Source organism: Megachile rotundata, chromosome 2 (genome assembly GCF_050947335.1).
Source record: "Megachile rotundata isolate GNS110a chromosome 2, iyMegRotu1, whole genome shotgun sequence".
NCBI lineage: Eukaryota > Metazoa > Arthropoda > Insecta > Hymenoptera > Megachilidae > Megachile > Megachile rotundata.
Window position 1 is genome coordinate 15,219,190 of NC_134984.1, and position 13,552 is coordinate 15,232,741.

The window sequence follows — 13,552 nt, forward strand, 5'->3', positions numbered from 1 at the left end:
TGGTTCCAGAAATAGCTGTGATTCCTTAGGGAATCCTCGGACATAAGCTGAACGAAGCAACAATCTATGCCGCGGAAATTAACTCGCCGGCGCTGTTGACCCTATCAAAGCGTATTCTATATTCTACTTTAAACAATACCCACTTCGTAACTTATCTATTGGGGTCAGTGGTGACACCATAAATTTAATTAAAGAACAAGAAATATCAGTGAACAGTTAGAATTACATACATCCATACCCTCCGAACTTTCTCAATCTCCTTTTATTATTTCCAACCCTATAATCTTCAATTTCATAAAATTAAATCTGAGAAAAAAATGAGTAACCGCTATAAAAATAGGAACAGGTGATCAATCTTGATCTTGCGGACAAGATTTGTTAATGGCGATAAGAATACTTTATCAAGGACTAATCGGATTGCGGAAAGAAGGCAAAATATATTCAACATGGAACGTCTATCGAGGCCATGGTTAGGCATAACTAACGAACAGTGTCCAGACAACGATAGAAACTGTACGATCGTTTGCTTCCACGAGAAGTAACGACCCCGTTCAAGGGCGTCGTATGTACTGGGTTACGCGGGCCAAGGTCGACCCGATTACGTGTACACGCGTCGAACGATGCTTTTTAAATAACCTTCATTGCTTCGGTTTACTTCATCGACCGCCGATAACCTCGTAAATCGAGACGCATTTCGTGCAGATTGTCGCAGACAATTTTTTCTTTGATTACCGCGGATTCGTGATGTCACGAATCATTTCGTTCACCAACTACGAATTTTTCCCGCGTAGACGCATACTGCTATCTTCACGCCGTACGATTATATTCAAACACATCGAATACAATATTCGCATTCGCAGGAATATTGTGCAGTTTAAAATGAAACTTCGTGTCATGACGGTATGACATATCTTCCTTGTTTGCAATATCTGACACTTCACTTTGAGTTAAACTTACGCACTTCCGGATTGAAAGAAATGGACGAAGTTGATATCGAAGAATTAATGTCACTTCTATGTAACGATTTTCCTGTTGTGCCTACATGAAGACATACACAAAAGTATCGATATTTTCGCTAAATAAGATACTTCCGTATCAAACGGATTTTCGATAGTATCGACCGTAGATCTGATACCAAGTATCAGTTTGACTAACTCTATACGTAGCAATGTTCATGCTTATGTTACAAGCTAATTTGTCACAAATTTAAACAGATCGTAAACTCACCCTGGAGTCGAAGGCATCGACAGGCATCCGCTGCACGCCGTTCATTTTCTCGAAATCGTGTTGTACCGTATCGACTTGTTCCTTCACACTCTCGCAGTTAGAACTCGCGGATAACACTCAACAGTAATTCCGTGGTCGTTGGTATAACGCGACACGCCACGCGCGAACGCACATGAAAAGTTTAAACTTCGAGGAGCTTAGAGCCTCCTCGACGCATCATCGTTTACGCGCGCGCACGATAACTGAACGTTCGCGTGCCGTTCGGATCGCTCGGTGTTGATCGGGTGTCCGATCGAATGTTTTCGTGTCGCGACCCGACCGGCAAAGGACGACGAGGAACGAAGCGACTGTCAGCGAGCAGAACGATTGATCGCATCGGTATTGCGCCGAGCACGGTTTGCTGATTTCAGAAACAACAGGTTATTCGCAACGTGTAATCGAAACGATACGTCGAGTGCATCGAGACGGTTCGCGCGGATAACGAAACGGTAAGGAGTATGCCAAGGTTATGTTTCGATCCTGGAATGATCTCAAGGTTCGTTTAGAAACTGATTATCGATTCCCGCGAGCGAGCTCGAATCCGATACTCTCTGTGTATCCGGTGGCATCTCGTCGACGACACTCGAGAACTAACGTTCACCGTGTTGCGGGCAAAACGCGCACCGTTTCGTGGAGAAGCACGCTTCGCGGTCTGCGATAAGAGATTTGAAACTCGTCGACTCGACGAGCACCGCGGTTCGCGCATGCGCAAGAGAATTTTGCTCGTCGCATACTCCGAAACACGTGGTATCCTTCGCACCGCCTCCTCCCGCCACCGCTTTCTAGTGGCGTGCAGAAAACTTTTGAATATTTACGAAGGACATAAAAAGCGATCGAATCTGACCAACGACGAAATCTGTCGTGTACGAGCAACTTGGCGAGCGAGTGAATTGCACGTGTCTCGTTGCGAGAATACCGTTCTCGCGGATAAATTTTCATCCGCTCGAACGTTAGAAAGGACTTGGCCCGAAAGATACCACGAACAGGTACCACGAAGGTAGGCTACTCGAAAAGTCGACGTGTTCCGTGTTCAAGGGGGAGGGAAACAGGTTTAAGAGCGTGGTTGACCGGTCGGCTTTTAAATCGGTCATCTGTCTAACCGGTAGAAATTACGTTGATTCGAAATCAAACACTTGTAGGCCCGAGCCGGGGATTCGAGACTCACTGAAAAGCGTGATCACCCGTGGAACCGGTAGATCGGACGAATTAAAAAGGAAGGTGAACGTGTTCGCGATGGTTTCGTGACACCGTGAAAGAAGGAGGACACGCTGCACTCGCGATCGGAGAAACGATACGTCGCGGACAGGCACATGGCAGGCATGTCCCCGCCGCAGGATTATACGTAGCAGCCGGCGTTCGGGCGCTCCGCGTCGCGACTGCCGGCGCGGCTAAAAAACCATACGATGACCTCATCACACCGAGTCTGTTCTCCTGCCCATGTCACTGATACTAGCTATCCTGAAAACATGGTAATCTTCTTCAGGGCCGGCGCGAGCTGCGTTCGCCAGCACCTGGTACCGTGTTTTCGAAGGATTTATGGTACACGAAAGACTTATCGTAACTTTAACTGGGTGCTATTCATGATATAATGTGATTGTTCCGTAAGGACACGCATTGTATCGCCGTGAGTTATGTCGTTACGCAATAGATCGGCACACGCAATATATCACCACGCGTAGTATATCGTTGCGCGCGGTATATCGACATACATCATATCCCCACACGTTGTATTATCATTCGTACATGCTTATGCGTTGTGTCACGCATTTTATCGTCAACCGAATATATTGCTAATTCCAAGCATTCTATCTGCTGCCCATTCTTGGTAATATAGCAAGTACTACACGTATAAATACTTTGGCCACGCACAATTTTGGAACCCTGTGCTACAACTGTTTGAGTCGGCCCTGGGTTGCCTCCTGGAGGTGACTGTTCGCATTATCGCTTTTTTTGGAGAGTCCTGTCGGAACTTCGGATACTGGGGCGCTCAGAAATCGCGTTCACTTTCGAATGTCGATTTCAAAAATGCCCGCCCTTCGGTGGGTGATGATGCGCTTGCAACGCGGGGATATCAAAAATATCAAAGAGATATTTGACTCGTTATTCTTTTAGAATACGAATTTAAATTTTGTTCGAGTCAGAGATCTGTCATATCATTTTATTTTTTTTCTATGAATTTAAATTGCTAAGAGAAAAAATAACTCGTTTAAAATTTCTAACGGTAATGACAAGTTATAACGTTTTATAATTACTTTTTGGTTTTCATGACGTAATGTGAAATGTGTGAACGGTTGAGAGTATGCTTACAAATATATATATTAAATACTCTTTATTACGTGCGTATTCCAAAATGGGCTAGTATGGCTAGACACGTGCGATGCGTTTGAGGTGGATGAATGTATACATTATGAATTTGAAAGATTTCGAAATTATATTAGAACGGATGTTCAGTAATAATTTTCGATACGATATTATGTGCTTTCATTGATATTTGTACGTCTTGTTAAGAGATATTTTATTATAAAATTAATATTTACTGTGCTTGTATGAGGTTATGTACAATGTACTGTGCAGAAAAATTGTAATAATAAAACCACTGATAATAATCACTGTATTAAAAGTATACGTATTGGTAGTAATATAAGGTTCTTTATTTATATGAAGAATAAATTTGATAAGACAGTTGGTATTTGGGAAGTAATTAACAATGTCATCAGATAAGTCAGGCAGTTCAAGTAATACGCTTTCAACAAATGTTCAAATAAAAACAGAATCAGGAACATCGATGCCTGTAACCTTAAGAAATATTAAAACAGAACCTGGTTTATCAAGTAGCACATCTAGGCTAACTTCTTTTCGTTTGCCAAGAGATTTAACATTAGGGGGCAACATAAAGACTGAGAAACCCAAGAAAATATACACACCAAACTTAAATGCTCAGAGAAACAAGAAAAAGGAGTAAGTTTACTTAATGTCAAGTATGAGTCGTTGAGTCCATGAATTAATTAAATATTTGTCTTTCAGAGATGCAACCCCAAATGATCCTGGAAAATCAGCTAGAGGTAGAGAACACAGAGGACGTGGCAGGGGTAATGACAGGGGTAGAGGATCTGATAGGGGACGTGGTAGAGGTTCCAGTAATCTAATACAGGTATATTATTTTTAAGAAAACCATTAGTTTGCAGTTTATACATAGTTTGATTCAGTCTAGTGGTATCTGGTCTACCGGAATAACAAGTGAAACATTGAAACGCCATAGTGGTGGTGGTGGGTCAAGGGATAGTGATAGAACTCCACAGTCAAGTTTAGAGAAACCAAAATTAGATCTGAATCGCAAGATTGACAAAGCTGATGAAGAAGAAAAGGTTAAATTATTATTGAGAGATGATTTTATAGATGATGATGAACCCATAAATCTTGAAAATGCACCTGTTGTATTGCCAATGTTTAAAGAAGGTAACTTATTTTTTGTTAAATAAAGAGTTGATTTGTATAAATTATGATTATATTTTTTCATGTTTATCCATTACAGCAAAAGTGTGCAAAGAAGAAACTAAGGTTAAAGTTCCAAAAAAAGAAGAAGAAGTAGATACAAAGCCAATAATTTTGGAAAATGGAGAAGGTATGCTTATATATTCCTTTTTTGTTCAGTAGAATGTGATGATAATGAAGAATTATTTTTAGTATTATCACCAAAAAAAGAATCTAAAATAAAGATTCCAAAATCTAGCACAGAAACAAAAGAAGAATTTTCAGAAAGCATTCCCCAAATCATTGAAAACAAAACAAATTCTTATATTTTAATACAGGTAGGATCTGAAAAATTGTACTCATTTGTGTAGTAGGTTAATGTAATAAATTTTAGTTTCCAGATTGCTTACCAGGTTTAGTGGGTAGCGCAGATGATAACGTTAGACCAAATCGTTCAAATACCACGAGTTCCGAAAAAGAAAATGAAAATAAATCCCAAACAGAATTTTGTACTTTAAATAGTTTAAATCCTGGTATTCTAGGCAAACTTCAAATTTTAAAATCTGGCAAAGCACGCTTACTGTTAGGTGAAAATAACTTAATCGTGGATCTTGGATCGAATCTTAGTTTTCGACAAGTTCGTAACGTAAAATATGGAAAATATAGAATAAATAGAAATATCGAATATTATTAATAATAATTTATATTGCAGGATCTCATTGCGGCGAAAGTAGATACCGAAAAATTAAATGGCGAGTTAATTAACCTTGGACCAGTCAGTAGTACGCTAATCTGTTCACCGGACTGGGAATCTATGCTAGCCAAATTGTAAATATATTTATATGTATAGATTTTGTTAAACTAATGGAGTGTGATGATTTATTTTATGTAAAATACAAACTGCTCTTTTTTTGGAAAATCATGTATTTTAAATACCACAATATACGTGAAACTTGCATCACGTACAAATTCAGAAGTCTAAATAAATTTACAGTGATTTTAGATTAAATTTAATTATATAATTTATGTGTATGAATTCCGTAACAAGAGGGTGTGACAAGTTTGTACGAGGCATGCGATGTTACTCGTCAAAACGCAATTTATTCTGTCGTCTTAATGTAGGTAAATCGATGAAAAATTATTTTTATACAAATAAGATTTACAAACTAAACTAACTTACCGCACTATCAAGTAAAGATTAATTCATGAACTTAACTAAAAGGGGATATATCTTCGCTTGGTTGTGCCGACACTTTTGAAAAATGTAAAAATCGTACATTGAAAGTGGCACAAGAAATTACTGTCCCTATGGTATAACGTACACTACTTGTTTGCTAAGTAAAGGAAACAACTATTGCGTTCAACATCGTAATCCTAAACTCGGTTCAAGATTCGTAAAAATGAAAGTTTTATCGCCTGAGGACGAATTCTGTTACTAGCAGACTTCTCTTGTATAAGAAACTGTGATACGATAAAATTCTACTGTCAATGCAATAAACAGAAACATATTCGTGAATACAATCAAAGCAAGTGCATTGTAATACAGAAGTACACACATATTACACACCCTCATTAATAGATCACACAAATTCTCAATCACTTCTTTCTATACTGTGTCCTTTTTTCATTGATTTCAATGCTTTTTCACGAAGCTTTTTCTCCAGTTCTTCAGTGTTACCTTCACTCACATCAGATTCGTCAGAATCAGCAACCTTCTTCTTTTTGTGCTTCCTATGCTTCTTGTGTTTTTTGTGTTTCTTGTGCTTCTTGTCTTTCTTCTTTTTCTTCTCTTCTACTTCGCTTTCCTAAAGAAACGTAAATTGCGATTAATAAATTGATACTATGAATTTGAAACCTGCATGAACCGATTGAAGAAAAATTTACCTCAGATTCACTGGTACTGGTTTTAGTCTTCTTTTTACGTTTCTTCTTCACTTTTTCTTCATCTGAACTATCGTCTGCTTTTCTCTTTTTCTTCGCATCTTTTTCTCCTATTTCTTCATCTTCCGTGCTGGAGTCTCGTTTCGATTTCTTCACTCGTACTTTTGCTTCATCTTCGCTAGTCGAATCTTTCCTGGATTTCCTCGTTCTAGATTTCTCATCTTCCGAAGAACTGTCTTTTCGTTTCCTTGTCTTCTTCGGTTCATCGTCTGAACTTGAATCTTTTTTAGATTTTCTTATTCTAGATCTGTCGTCCTCTTTGCTTCTCTTCGTCTTTTGATCTTCATCTCCCGAAGAAGAATCTTTCCTAGACCTCTTTGATTTCTTCGTTTCTTCTTCTAGATCCTTCTTCGGCCGTTTACGAGATTCGTTCTCACTGGCTTCTCGCTTCCTGCTATCCTTCCTGTCCTTGGAACGCTCGTCTAACGAATCTATAAAAATTCATCACGTTTAAAAAATTGTAATTAACTGAAGTGTTATTAAATCTGAAGAATTGAACTTCACCTCCACGATTCGAGTCTCTGATCTTTTTACTTTTCTCCACGTGTTTCCTGTCGTCTTCAGAATCCGAACTGGAGGCACCTTTATCCGATTTCTCTTCGTCTGTAGAAGCCTTTCGAGACTTCCTGGACTTCTCCAATTTTCTAGATTTCTTTTTTCCTAACATACAAAATCAACATCAGTACCATTCATACACTAATTTATCTTCAAATAAATTCTTACCTTCGCTTTCACTGTCATTTGAATCTGTAGATCCATCACGTTTTTCTCTTTTCGATTTCTTAATGATTTCCACCTGTTTCTTCAAAATAATCGGCTCTGACGACTTTTGGCCAGACTTCTTCTCTTCTGACGTTGTCTTGATTGATTTAATTGATTTGTCATCCTTTTTCAACGGGAAGTTATCTCCGGATGAGAAGTTGGATTCTTCTTTCGGTGAATCTTCCTTATTATCTTCCCTGAAATTATTCCAATAAAACATACTGTTGGCAATACTTCAAAATATATCCAAACTTACTTTGAAGGTTGTTTAACTTTAACTGCAGCTATGATGTCTTCAGTCTTTTTAAACGGTGAAGGCGTTCTGGACAGACTCTTGGAGAACTGAAAGGAATAAAGTAGAAACATTAAAAATGGAACATATTCTTTAAAATTCAAGGCATACAAAAATAGTATGTGATCAAACTTACTCTATGCCTAGTTACAGGAAGCGTAGTAGGTTGAAGCTTTTTAGGAGAAACGCTTGGATCCGGTTTCTTGATAGTCGGTGGTTCAACCTTCTTCACTTCCTTCTCGGGTCGCTTAATGACGGGCTCTTCCTTAGGTTTTTCTTTTTCTTTACGTTTGTCGTCCACGTGTTCCCGTTCTCTTTCGCGTTCTCGTTTTTCCTGAGACGATTTGCGTTCAAGCGATTTTCTACACAAATAATGAGAAACATTATTGGAAACTGTAAACGATTAACGTCGGAAGCTAAGCAGAAAATGAAACATAGCTGGCTTTACGCTCCAACAATCGTAAGGTCTGTAACAACACGAAAAAATATGAAATGATATTCTTTTACTCACCTGATCGCTTCATCCTCATTGCTAGAGGAACTACTTTCGCTACTTTCCGAGCTACTTGACTTAGACCTTCCATTTCGCAATTCTTTTCGCGATCCTGTCTCGGTTGTTCTTTTAACTTTCTCATCCACCTTCTTGTCCTTTATCTTCTCCTTAGCATCTCTCGACCGATCGGGAGATCGTTTCCCATCCCTTGAACGATCCACCGATGACCGCTGATCTTTCGATCGGGATCTACGATCCTTAGATCTAGATCGCCGATCTCTATCCCTTCTGTCCCTGTCTCTGGAACGGTCTCGCCTACTCGATCTGTCGCGAGAGGAAGATCTATCGTACCTGAGGGATCGATCCCGTCCATCTGGCGAACGGCGTCTGCTGTCGCGACGATCCGGAGATCGACGTCTGTCTCGTCTCTCTGATGATCGTCGTCTTCGGTCGAGGGATCTTCTTCTGCGCCTGTCGCCGGGACTAGGAGATCTGCGCCGATATCTTGCTGGACTTCTACGAGGGGGACTTCTGTAACAATTGTGTGTTATCAGTATTCTATACATCTGTCTTTATTAATTAGCTATCACTGTATAAATATAGCAAACTTGTCCAATCATACCTTCGCCTGCTGGGTGCTCTGCGAACAGATGGTGGTCGCATGCTGCGACTGCCACTATATCTATCCAGTCTTTCCCGTTCCCTTTCTCGCTCTCGTTCTCGTCTTCTTTCTCGTTCTCTATCTATGGATCTCCTGAACCAAAAGAAAATACAGGTTAAATATATCATAATTCGAAACTCAGAATTTCTATACACACCTCCTGTTCCTATCTCGAGATCGATCCCGTGACCTATCTCGCGACCTATCCCGTGATCTGTCTCTGGACCTGTCCCTATCCTTCGATCTGCCTCTATCTTTACGTGGCGTAGGGCTTCTACGTTTAGGGACCGATTTCCTTTCTCGACTTGAATCACTGTCACTTCCGCTGTCATCCTTATTAGTCTTCCTGTACGACCTTTTAGCCTGCACTCCATCCTTCTTCTTCCTAATCTCGAAATCGTTCTTGTCTTTCGCTCCTTTATCTTCCTCTGATTCGGAAGTGCTACTTGTACTTGCGTCCCGTTTTCGACCTGAATCCAGGTTATCCTTCCTTTTGTCGGGGGACTTGGAACGGGACTTTGACGACCTGGAATCGCTCGAATCAGATCTAGACTTGCGGGCTTTGCTTCTGTCGATACTTTTGGATCTTGATTTCTTTGATCGTGAACGAGATCTTGAATGCGATCTTGGCGACTTTGATTTTGTACGTCTGGACTTCGAACGATCCTGCGACCTGGATTTAGATCTTCTAGACTTGGACCTGGATCTGGAACGTCTTGATCTTGACTTTGAACGAGATCGTCTGGATTTGGATGCGGGTGATCGAGAACGACGTGTCTTCGAATCTCGGCTTGGTGATTTGGATCGGGACTTTTTGGATCGACTTATAGGCGACTTTGATCTGGATCTGGATTTCTTTGCCTTGTCCAGTGACTCTGGAGATGGAGTATGATTGTTCTTCTTCTTCCCATCGGCAATGCTCATTAGTTTTGCTTGCAATCGGGATATCGCAACAGCGGCTTCTCTGTTAAAACACCACAATAAATTATTTTTTTAAAACATATATGCAAGAGGAGTTGTAACGGAGGTTTTTTCATAATATATTCACAAAGAACAACGCATTTGGTAGATCATTAAAAAGATGTAGACATTTACGGTTTTGTTTTGACAGGCATCAACGGTATAGCATTTTCAGGTTGAGGTGAATCTTCCCGTTCAACTTTAACTTCCGGCATGTCTTTTCCGTTGTCCTTCAAAGAATTTTTGCTGGGTGATCTTGAAGACGATCGTCGCTTACGACTTGATCTATCACGGTCTCGATGCCGATCTCTCGATCGACTTCTCTTACTTCTGCAATAACCACATAACTATTTGTAACACTTCAGAATTAAATAAAAATATGAAGTTCTGTTTCAATGAGAACAGGTACCTGTCTCTATCACGATCTCTACTTCGATCTCTTCTACGCTCCTTCGACGAACCACGTTCCTTTTCTTCTTTCTTTATCTTGCTTTCTGCTTCATCTTTCTCTTTCTCCCTTTCCTTCTCCTTCTCTTTCTCTGCCAAAGAAGCTTGGAGCTTCTCTTGCTCCTCCTATGTTGATGTATCGTGAATTAGGACACTTTGATGTTAGTTTACTTATTTGCTAATAAATACTAAAAATCTAAACTGAACCTCGTGCAATCAAAAGCAATTAACTGAACATTTTGCTGAACGTCAAAATTTAGTTATTCAATTGTTTGACTATTATCAGATCAGTTCATGCAATCAAATGTATTGCTTAGAAGAGGCCACAACTGCCAACTTCTTCGTTTTTTCTGGGGAATTTCTGAACTGCTTAGATGTGGAACATTGATTAAAATTAAGTTTGATTAAAATTGATGATCCCACAGCTGTGACATCTTGTTAGATGAATTGTACATTCAGTTCATCCGTTGCTACTATTGAATACTAAAGACTAAGGGTATAAAAAGTGGATAATTACCAAACGCTTTTTAATCTGATCTTTTTTTTGTTGCAAGAAAGCCTCGGGAATGCCCGTTACACTTTCTTGAGCAGAGACCAGAAGGTCCCATAATTCACCCATGAAAGACCGGGCATTCCTACCATTCAGGAAGCCTGTTAGGTTGATCTGCATTTTTCGGGGGTCAGGAAACTGTAAAACATACAGTATACGAATTTATATTTCTATTCAGGTGATCGAAAGTTGTTATCGATAATAAACAACAGGCATTCAATTTTTACAAAAATTTTGAACTGAAATAGTGAAATCATAAACAATATCGATCTCGCTATTGATGCTAACTGCTTTTCCCCCTCGAAAAAGCAGATACATTCGTTGCATTTCTGACGTATCTTACCAATACTGTAAACGGCTTATTTCACGTCTGCACTAATCATACGCTAAGAAAAAAAAAATATACTCATCGATAAACGCACAAGTAGCACAGATATTATATTGATACCTTGTCAATCAAACAAATGCTGCTAAAGTGGACGCTGAAATAGAACTTAGAAATATACGTTGAAAGAGTTAGCTGAAAACAAAAGGATTAATTTGGAATAGAAGGAACACCGTTCCACCAACCTGTGACGTTGACAAAGAGTGTCTCAAACCGAGCAGAGATACCTCTGGCATCGACCATCAGCCAATCGCATCCGATTGACTGCATTTCCGTAGAATCATTAACTGGAGAACAGACCTGCGCGACGTATAAAGATCCTCGATTCCTTTGGACGTTGTTGGAAGTACGAAGAATGTAGCAATCAGCATCTGAGTTGTAACAGCTGCATCGATGTCCATACGGGATGAGCGGTGCCCGAGTAGACAGCATGGCGATTCCTCCTCCATGTTTGAACTCGAACCGTTGATTGCCAGATGACGGTGGATGGTTTGATAGCTGCAGTGCAGCTCTCGAAGTTGTGATCTTGGTGCACAACTACCGCCACAGAGGCAGTCACCGGTAGACGAAGCCGGTGATAGACGCAGCTGGTAGGAGATGTAGATACAGCAATGCAGACATCTGCAGAATGGTAGAAGGCCGTGGGCAGAGCTCCATATACAGTTGAGAAGAGTAGGAACAGCATGTCGATGCGAAGAGATTACTGCGAACACGCCGTTTCTGCCGATGGTGGATGAACTGCTGAGGCTGAAGTTTCAGCAGTGGTTCTAAGATGACGTTGACATACCAGCTGGCATCAGCTAGCGTTGACGGCTGATAGAAAGGCGGCCAATCGGATGTAGAGAGGAGCACATCCGAATGCCATTTGGACAATAGGGTTGAGCCCCACCAACGGTCTCTACTTATACTAACGGGGAATTCAAACATACGTGATAAAAAGATTGTTTGCACATGTTACAGTATTGCAGGATCAGCTACATCAGTTTTTTCTTTTGTTGAAATAGGATATAGCTTGGAAGGAACAATAAGAACAGGTTACACAGGACATATAGGAACGATGATATTTTATCAAAATTCAAGAAAAAAAAATAAATAAAAGAACAATGAGGCAAATATGACTAATATGGTTTCTGCCTCCTTGCTTTACATCTCCAAAGTCAGCACATTGTGCAGATTTTGGATGATATCATTTGTAACTGGTACAAAACATTGTGCTGAAATAATGTGTATTTATCGATTTCCTATGATGAGGGGAAAAAGCCAAGTGAACATATTTTTTTTATTTCATGTTCGTTAATCAATCTCTTAGACCTAATTCTAATCAAACTAGTAATGCAACAAACTTCTTACCTTTTCCTCCAGTTGATTATATACAAATTCTATCACTACATCGTCCTCCATTCCTAAAATTTGAGTGATTTTTGTAGTGATCCATGGCTTGATAACATCAAGTTTGACTTTACTCATATCCACCTAAACACAATTTAAAATTAGTACCAAAATTGAAAGCATTTCCAAACATAAATTAAATTCAAGTAATCAATACACAATACAATATAAACAAATAGTTCGCATTCTAAGTAAATATTTACTTTCTGAGTCAGAGAATCTCCAAACTTCATTTGTTTCATAAGTTTTTTTTCCTTGTCGCTGAACCTTGTATCCTGCGACGCGGTAGTCCCCTGAAGTCCAAAAATACACAAAAATTTCAAACAATTTGGAAATAGTGATACAATAACTTTAGAACGCTATAAGGTGTTACTACTGCTTCAGCTAATAACAAATTTGGCTAATTTACCGTGTACATCATTTTGGCAACGTGTAGAAACTGAAAGCTGCACGATGTTCAATGTTCCTATAGCTGGCGACGTTCCAAACTTGCTATCCACTGCTGAACGAAAACTAACGAGCCGATAGAATACGTTTTAAGCGATCGCGTCTTTCACTTATCCACAAAAAAAGATGCGTAGTTTTGTATGTACAAATATCGAACGTTACAATGAAGCGTATACGAACACGGACGCACGATAGATCAATCCGCCAACATGGCGGTGATACCATTAAAACGGAAAACTGAAGTTGCTGAATAACAGCAGTGCGGTCGCTTCCATTCAATGTTACCAACATACTTGCAATTCCGTTTTATGGGAAATATTGCAATATCCTTTCCATAATCTAAAATCGCTGCAAGTTCATAATAAAATGAATGGTAAATGTAACATATAACGGCACAACGATAACGATATAACGCGTGTTATATGTCCACAACATATCAAATCACGTTTACCATATTTTTAAATCTCGCGCTAAAACACGACATAAGT

At 39.6% G+C, this 13,552-nt stretch overlaps 3 protein-coding genes across 11 annotated transcripts in view; 1 reads left to right on the plus strand and 2 right to left on the minus strand.

Annotated features, from left to right (window-relative positions):
• The window catches only part of Lmpt (four and a half LIM domains protein limpet), a 145,868-nt gene extending 144,501 nt beyond the window's left edge, over positions 1-1,367 (minus strand). For 2 of the 4 annotated variants that reach the window (XM_076542053.1, XM_076542055.1), the window contains exon 1: positions 1,228-1,367. In XM_076542053.1, the coding sequence (XP_076398168.1) occupies positions 1,228-1,272 (45 nt within the window). In that variant the 5' untranslated portion in view covers positions 1,273-1,367. The remainder of the gene's footprint in view (positions 1-1,227) is intronic. The other 2 variants (XM_076542057.1, XM_076542054.1) reach the window with 1 other exon arrangement.
• A 1,405-nt stretch (positions 1,368-2,772) lies between these two features.
• Positions 2,773-5,656, plus strand: RpIIIC53 (RNA polymerase III subunit C53). 2 transcript variants are annotated; one of them, XM_003704556.3, is made up of 7 exons: positions 2,773-4,224; positions 4,291-4,417; positions 4,473-4,722; positions 4,799-4,888; positions 4,951-5,075; positions 5,132-5,374; positions 5,450-5,656. In XM_003704556.3, exons 1-7 carry the CDS (start codon positions 3,974-3,976, stop codon positions 5,567-5,569), a joined length of 1,206 nt encoding a protein of 401 aa, XP_003704604.1. In that variant the 5' UTR covers positions 2,773-3,973; the 3' UTR covers positions 5,570-5,656. The 2 variants fall into 2 exon arrangements, with proteins under 2 accessions (XP_003704604.1, XP_012143608.1); XM_012288218.2 differs by having other exon boundaries at positions 5,132-5,324.
• A 162-nt stretch (positions 5,657-5,818) lies between these two features.
• On the minus strand, positions 5,819-13,268 carry Srrm1 (Serine-arginine repetitive matrix 1). Of its 5 annotated transcripts, none has more exons than XM_012288220.2 (15): positions 13,027-13,268; positions 12,821-12,910; positions 12,579-12,701; positions 10,811-10,981; positions 10,256-10,419; positions 9,982-10,176; positions 9,044-9,850; positions 8,848-8,979; positions 8,244-8,753; positions 7,869-8,094; positions 7,697-7,782; positions 7,402-7,637; positions 7,183-7,338; positions 6,622-7,109; positions 5,819-6,542 (listed from the first exon to the last, which is right to left on the minus strand). In XM_012288220.2, exons 1-15 carry the CDS (start codon positions 13,036-13,038, stop codon positions 6,330-6,332), a joined length of 3,609 nt encoding a protein of 1,202 aa, XP_012143610.1. In that variant the 5' UTR covers positions 13,039-13,268; the 3' UTR covers positions 5,819-6,329. The 5 variants fall into 5 exon arrangements, with proteins under 5 accessions (XP_012143610.1, XP_012143615.1, XP_012143609.1 ...); XM_012288225.2 differs by having other exon boundaries at positions 8,577-8,756; positions 13,027-13,267; XM_012288219.2 differs by having other exon boundaries at positions 8,244-8,756; positions 13,027-13,267.
• Between the last annotated feature and the right edge of the window lie 284 nt (positions 13,269-13,552).

What these genes read in the sequence shown, in the direction of transcription:
- RpIIIC53 (XM_003704556.3), top strand. Translation starts at nt 3,974, where the DNA reads ATGTCATCAGATAAGTCAGGCAGTTCAAGTAATACGCTTTCAACAAAT. An exon ending in GTTCCAGTAATCTAATACAG is followed by an intron (nt 4,418 to 4,472) that starts GTATATTATTTT and finishes AGTTTGATTCAG; the next exon opens with TCTAGTGGTATCTGGTCTAC. An exon ending in ATTCTTATATTTTAATACAG is followed by an intron (nt 5,076 to 5,131) that starts GTAGGATCTGAA and finishes AATAAATTTTAG; the next exon opens with TTTCCAGATTGCTTACCAGG.
- Srrm1 (XM_012288219.2), bottom strand. An exon ending in ATCAGATTAAAAAGCGTTTG is followed by an intron (nt 10,420 to 10,810) that starts GTAATTATCCAC and finishes ACATCAACATAG; the next exon opens with GAGGAGCAAGAGAAGCTCCA. An exon ending in AGAGCACCCAGCAGGCGAAG is followed by an intron (nt 8,757 to 8,847) that starts GTATGATTGGAC and finishes CAATTGTTACAG; the next exon opens with AAGTCCCCCTCGTAGAAGTC.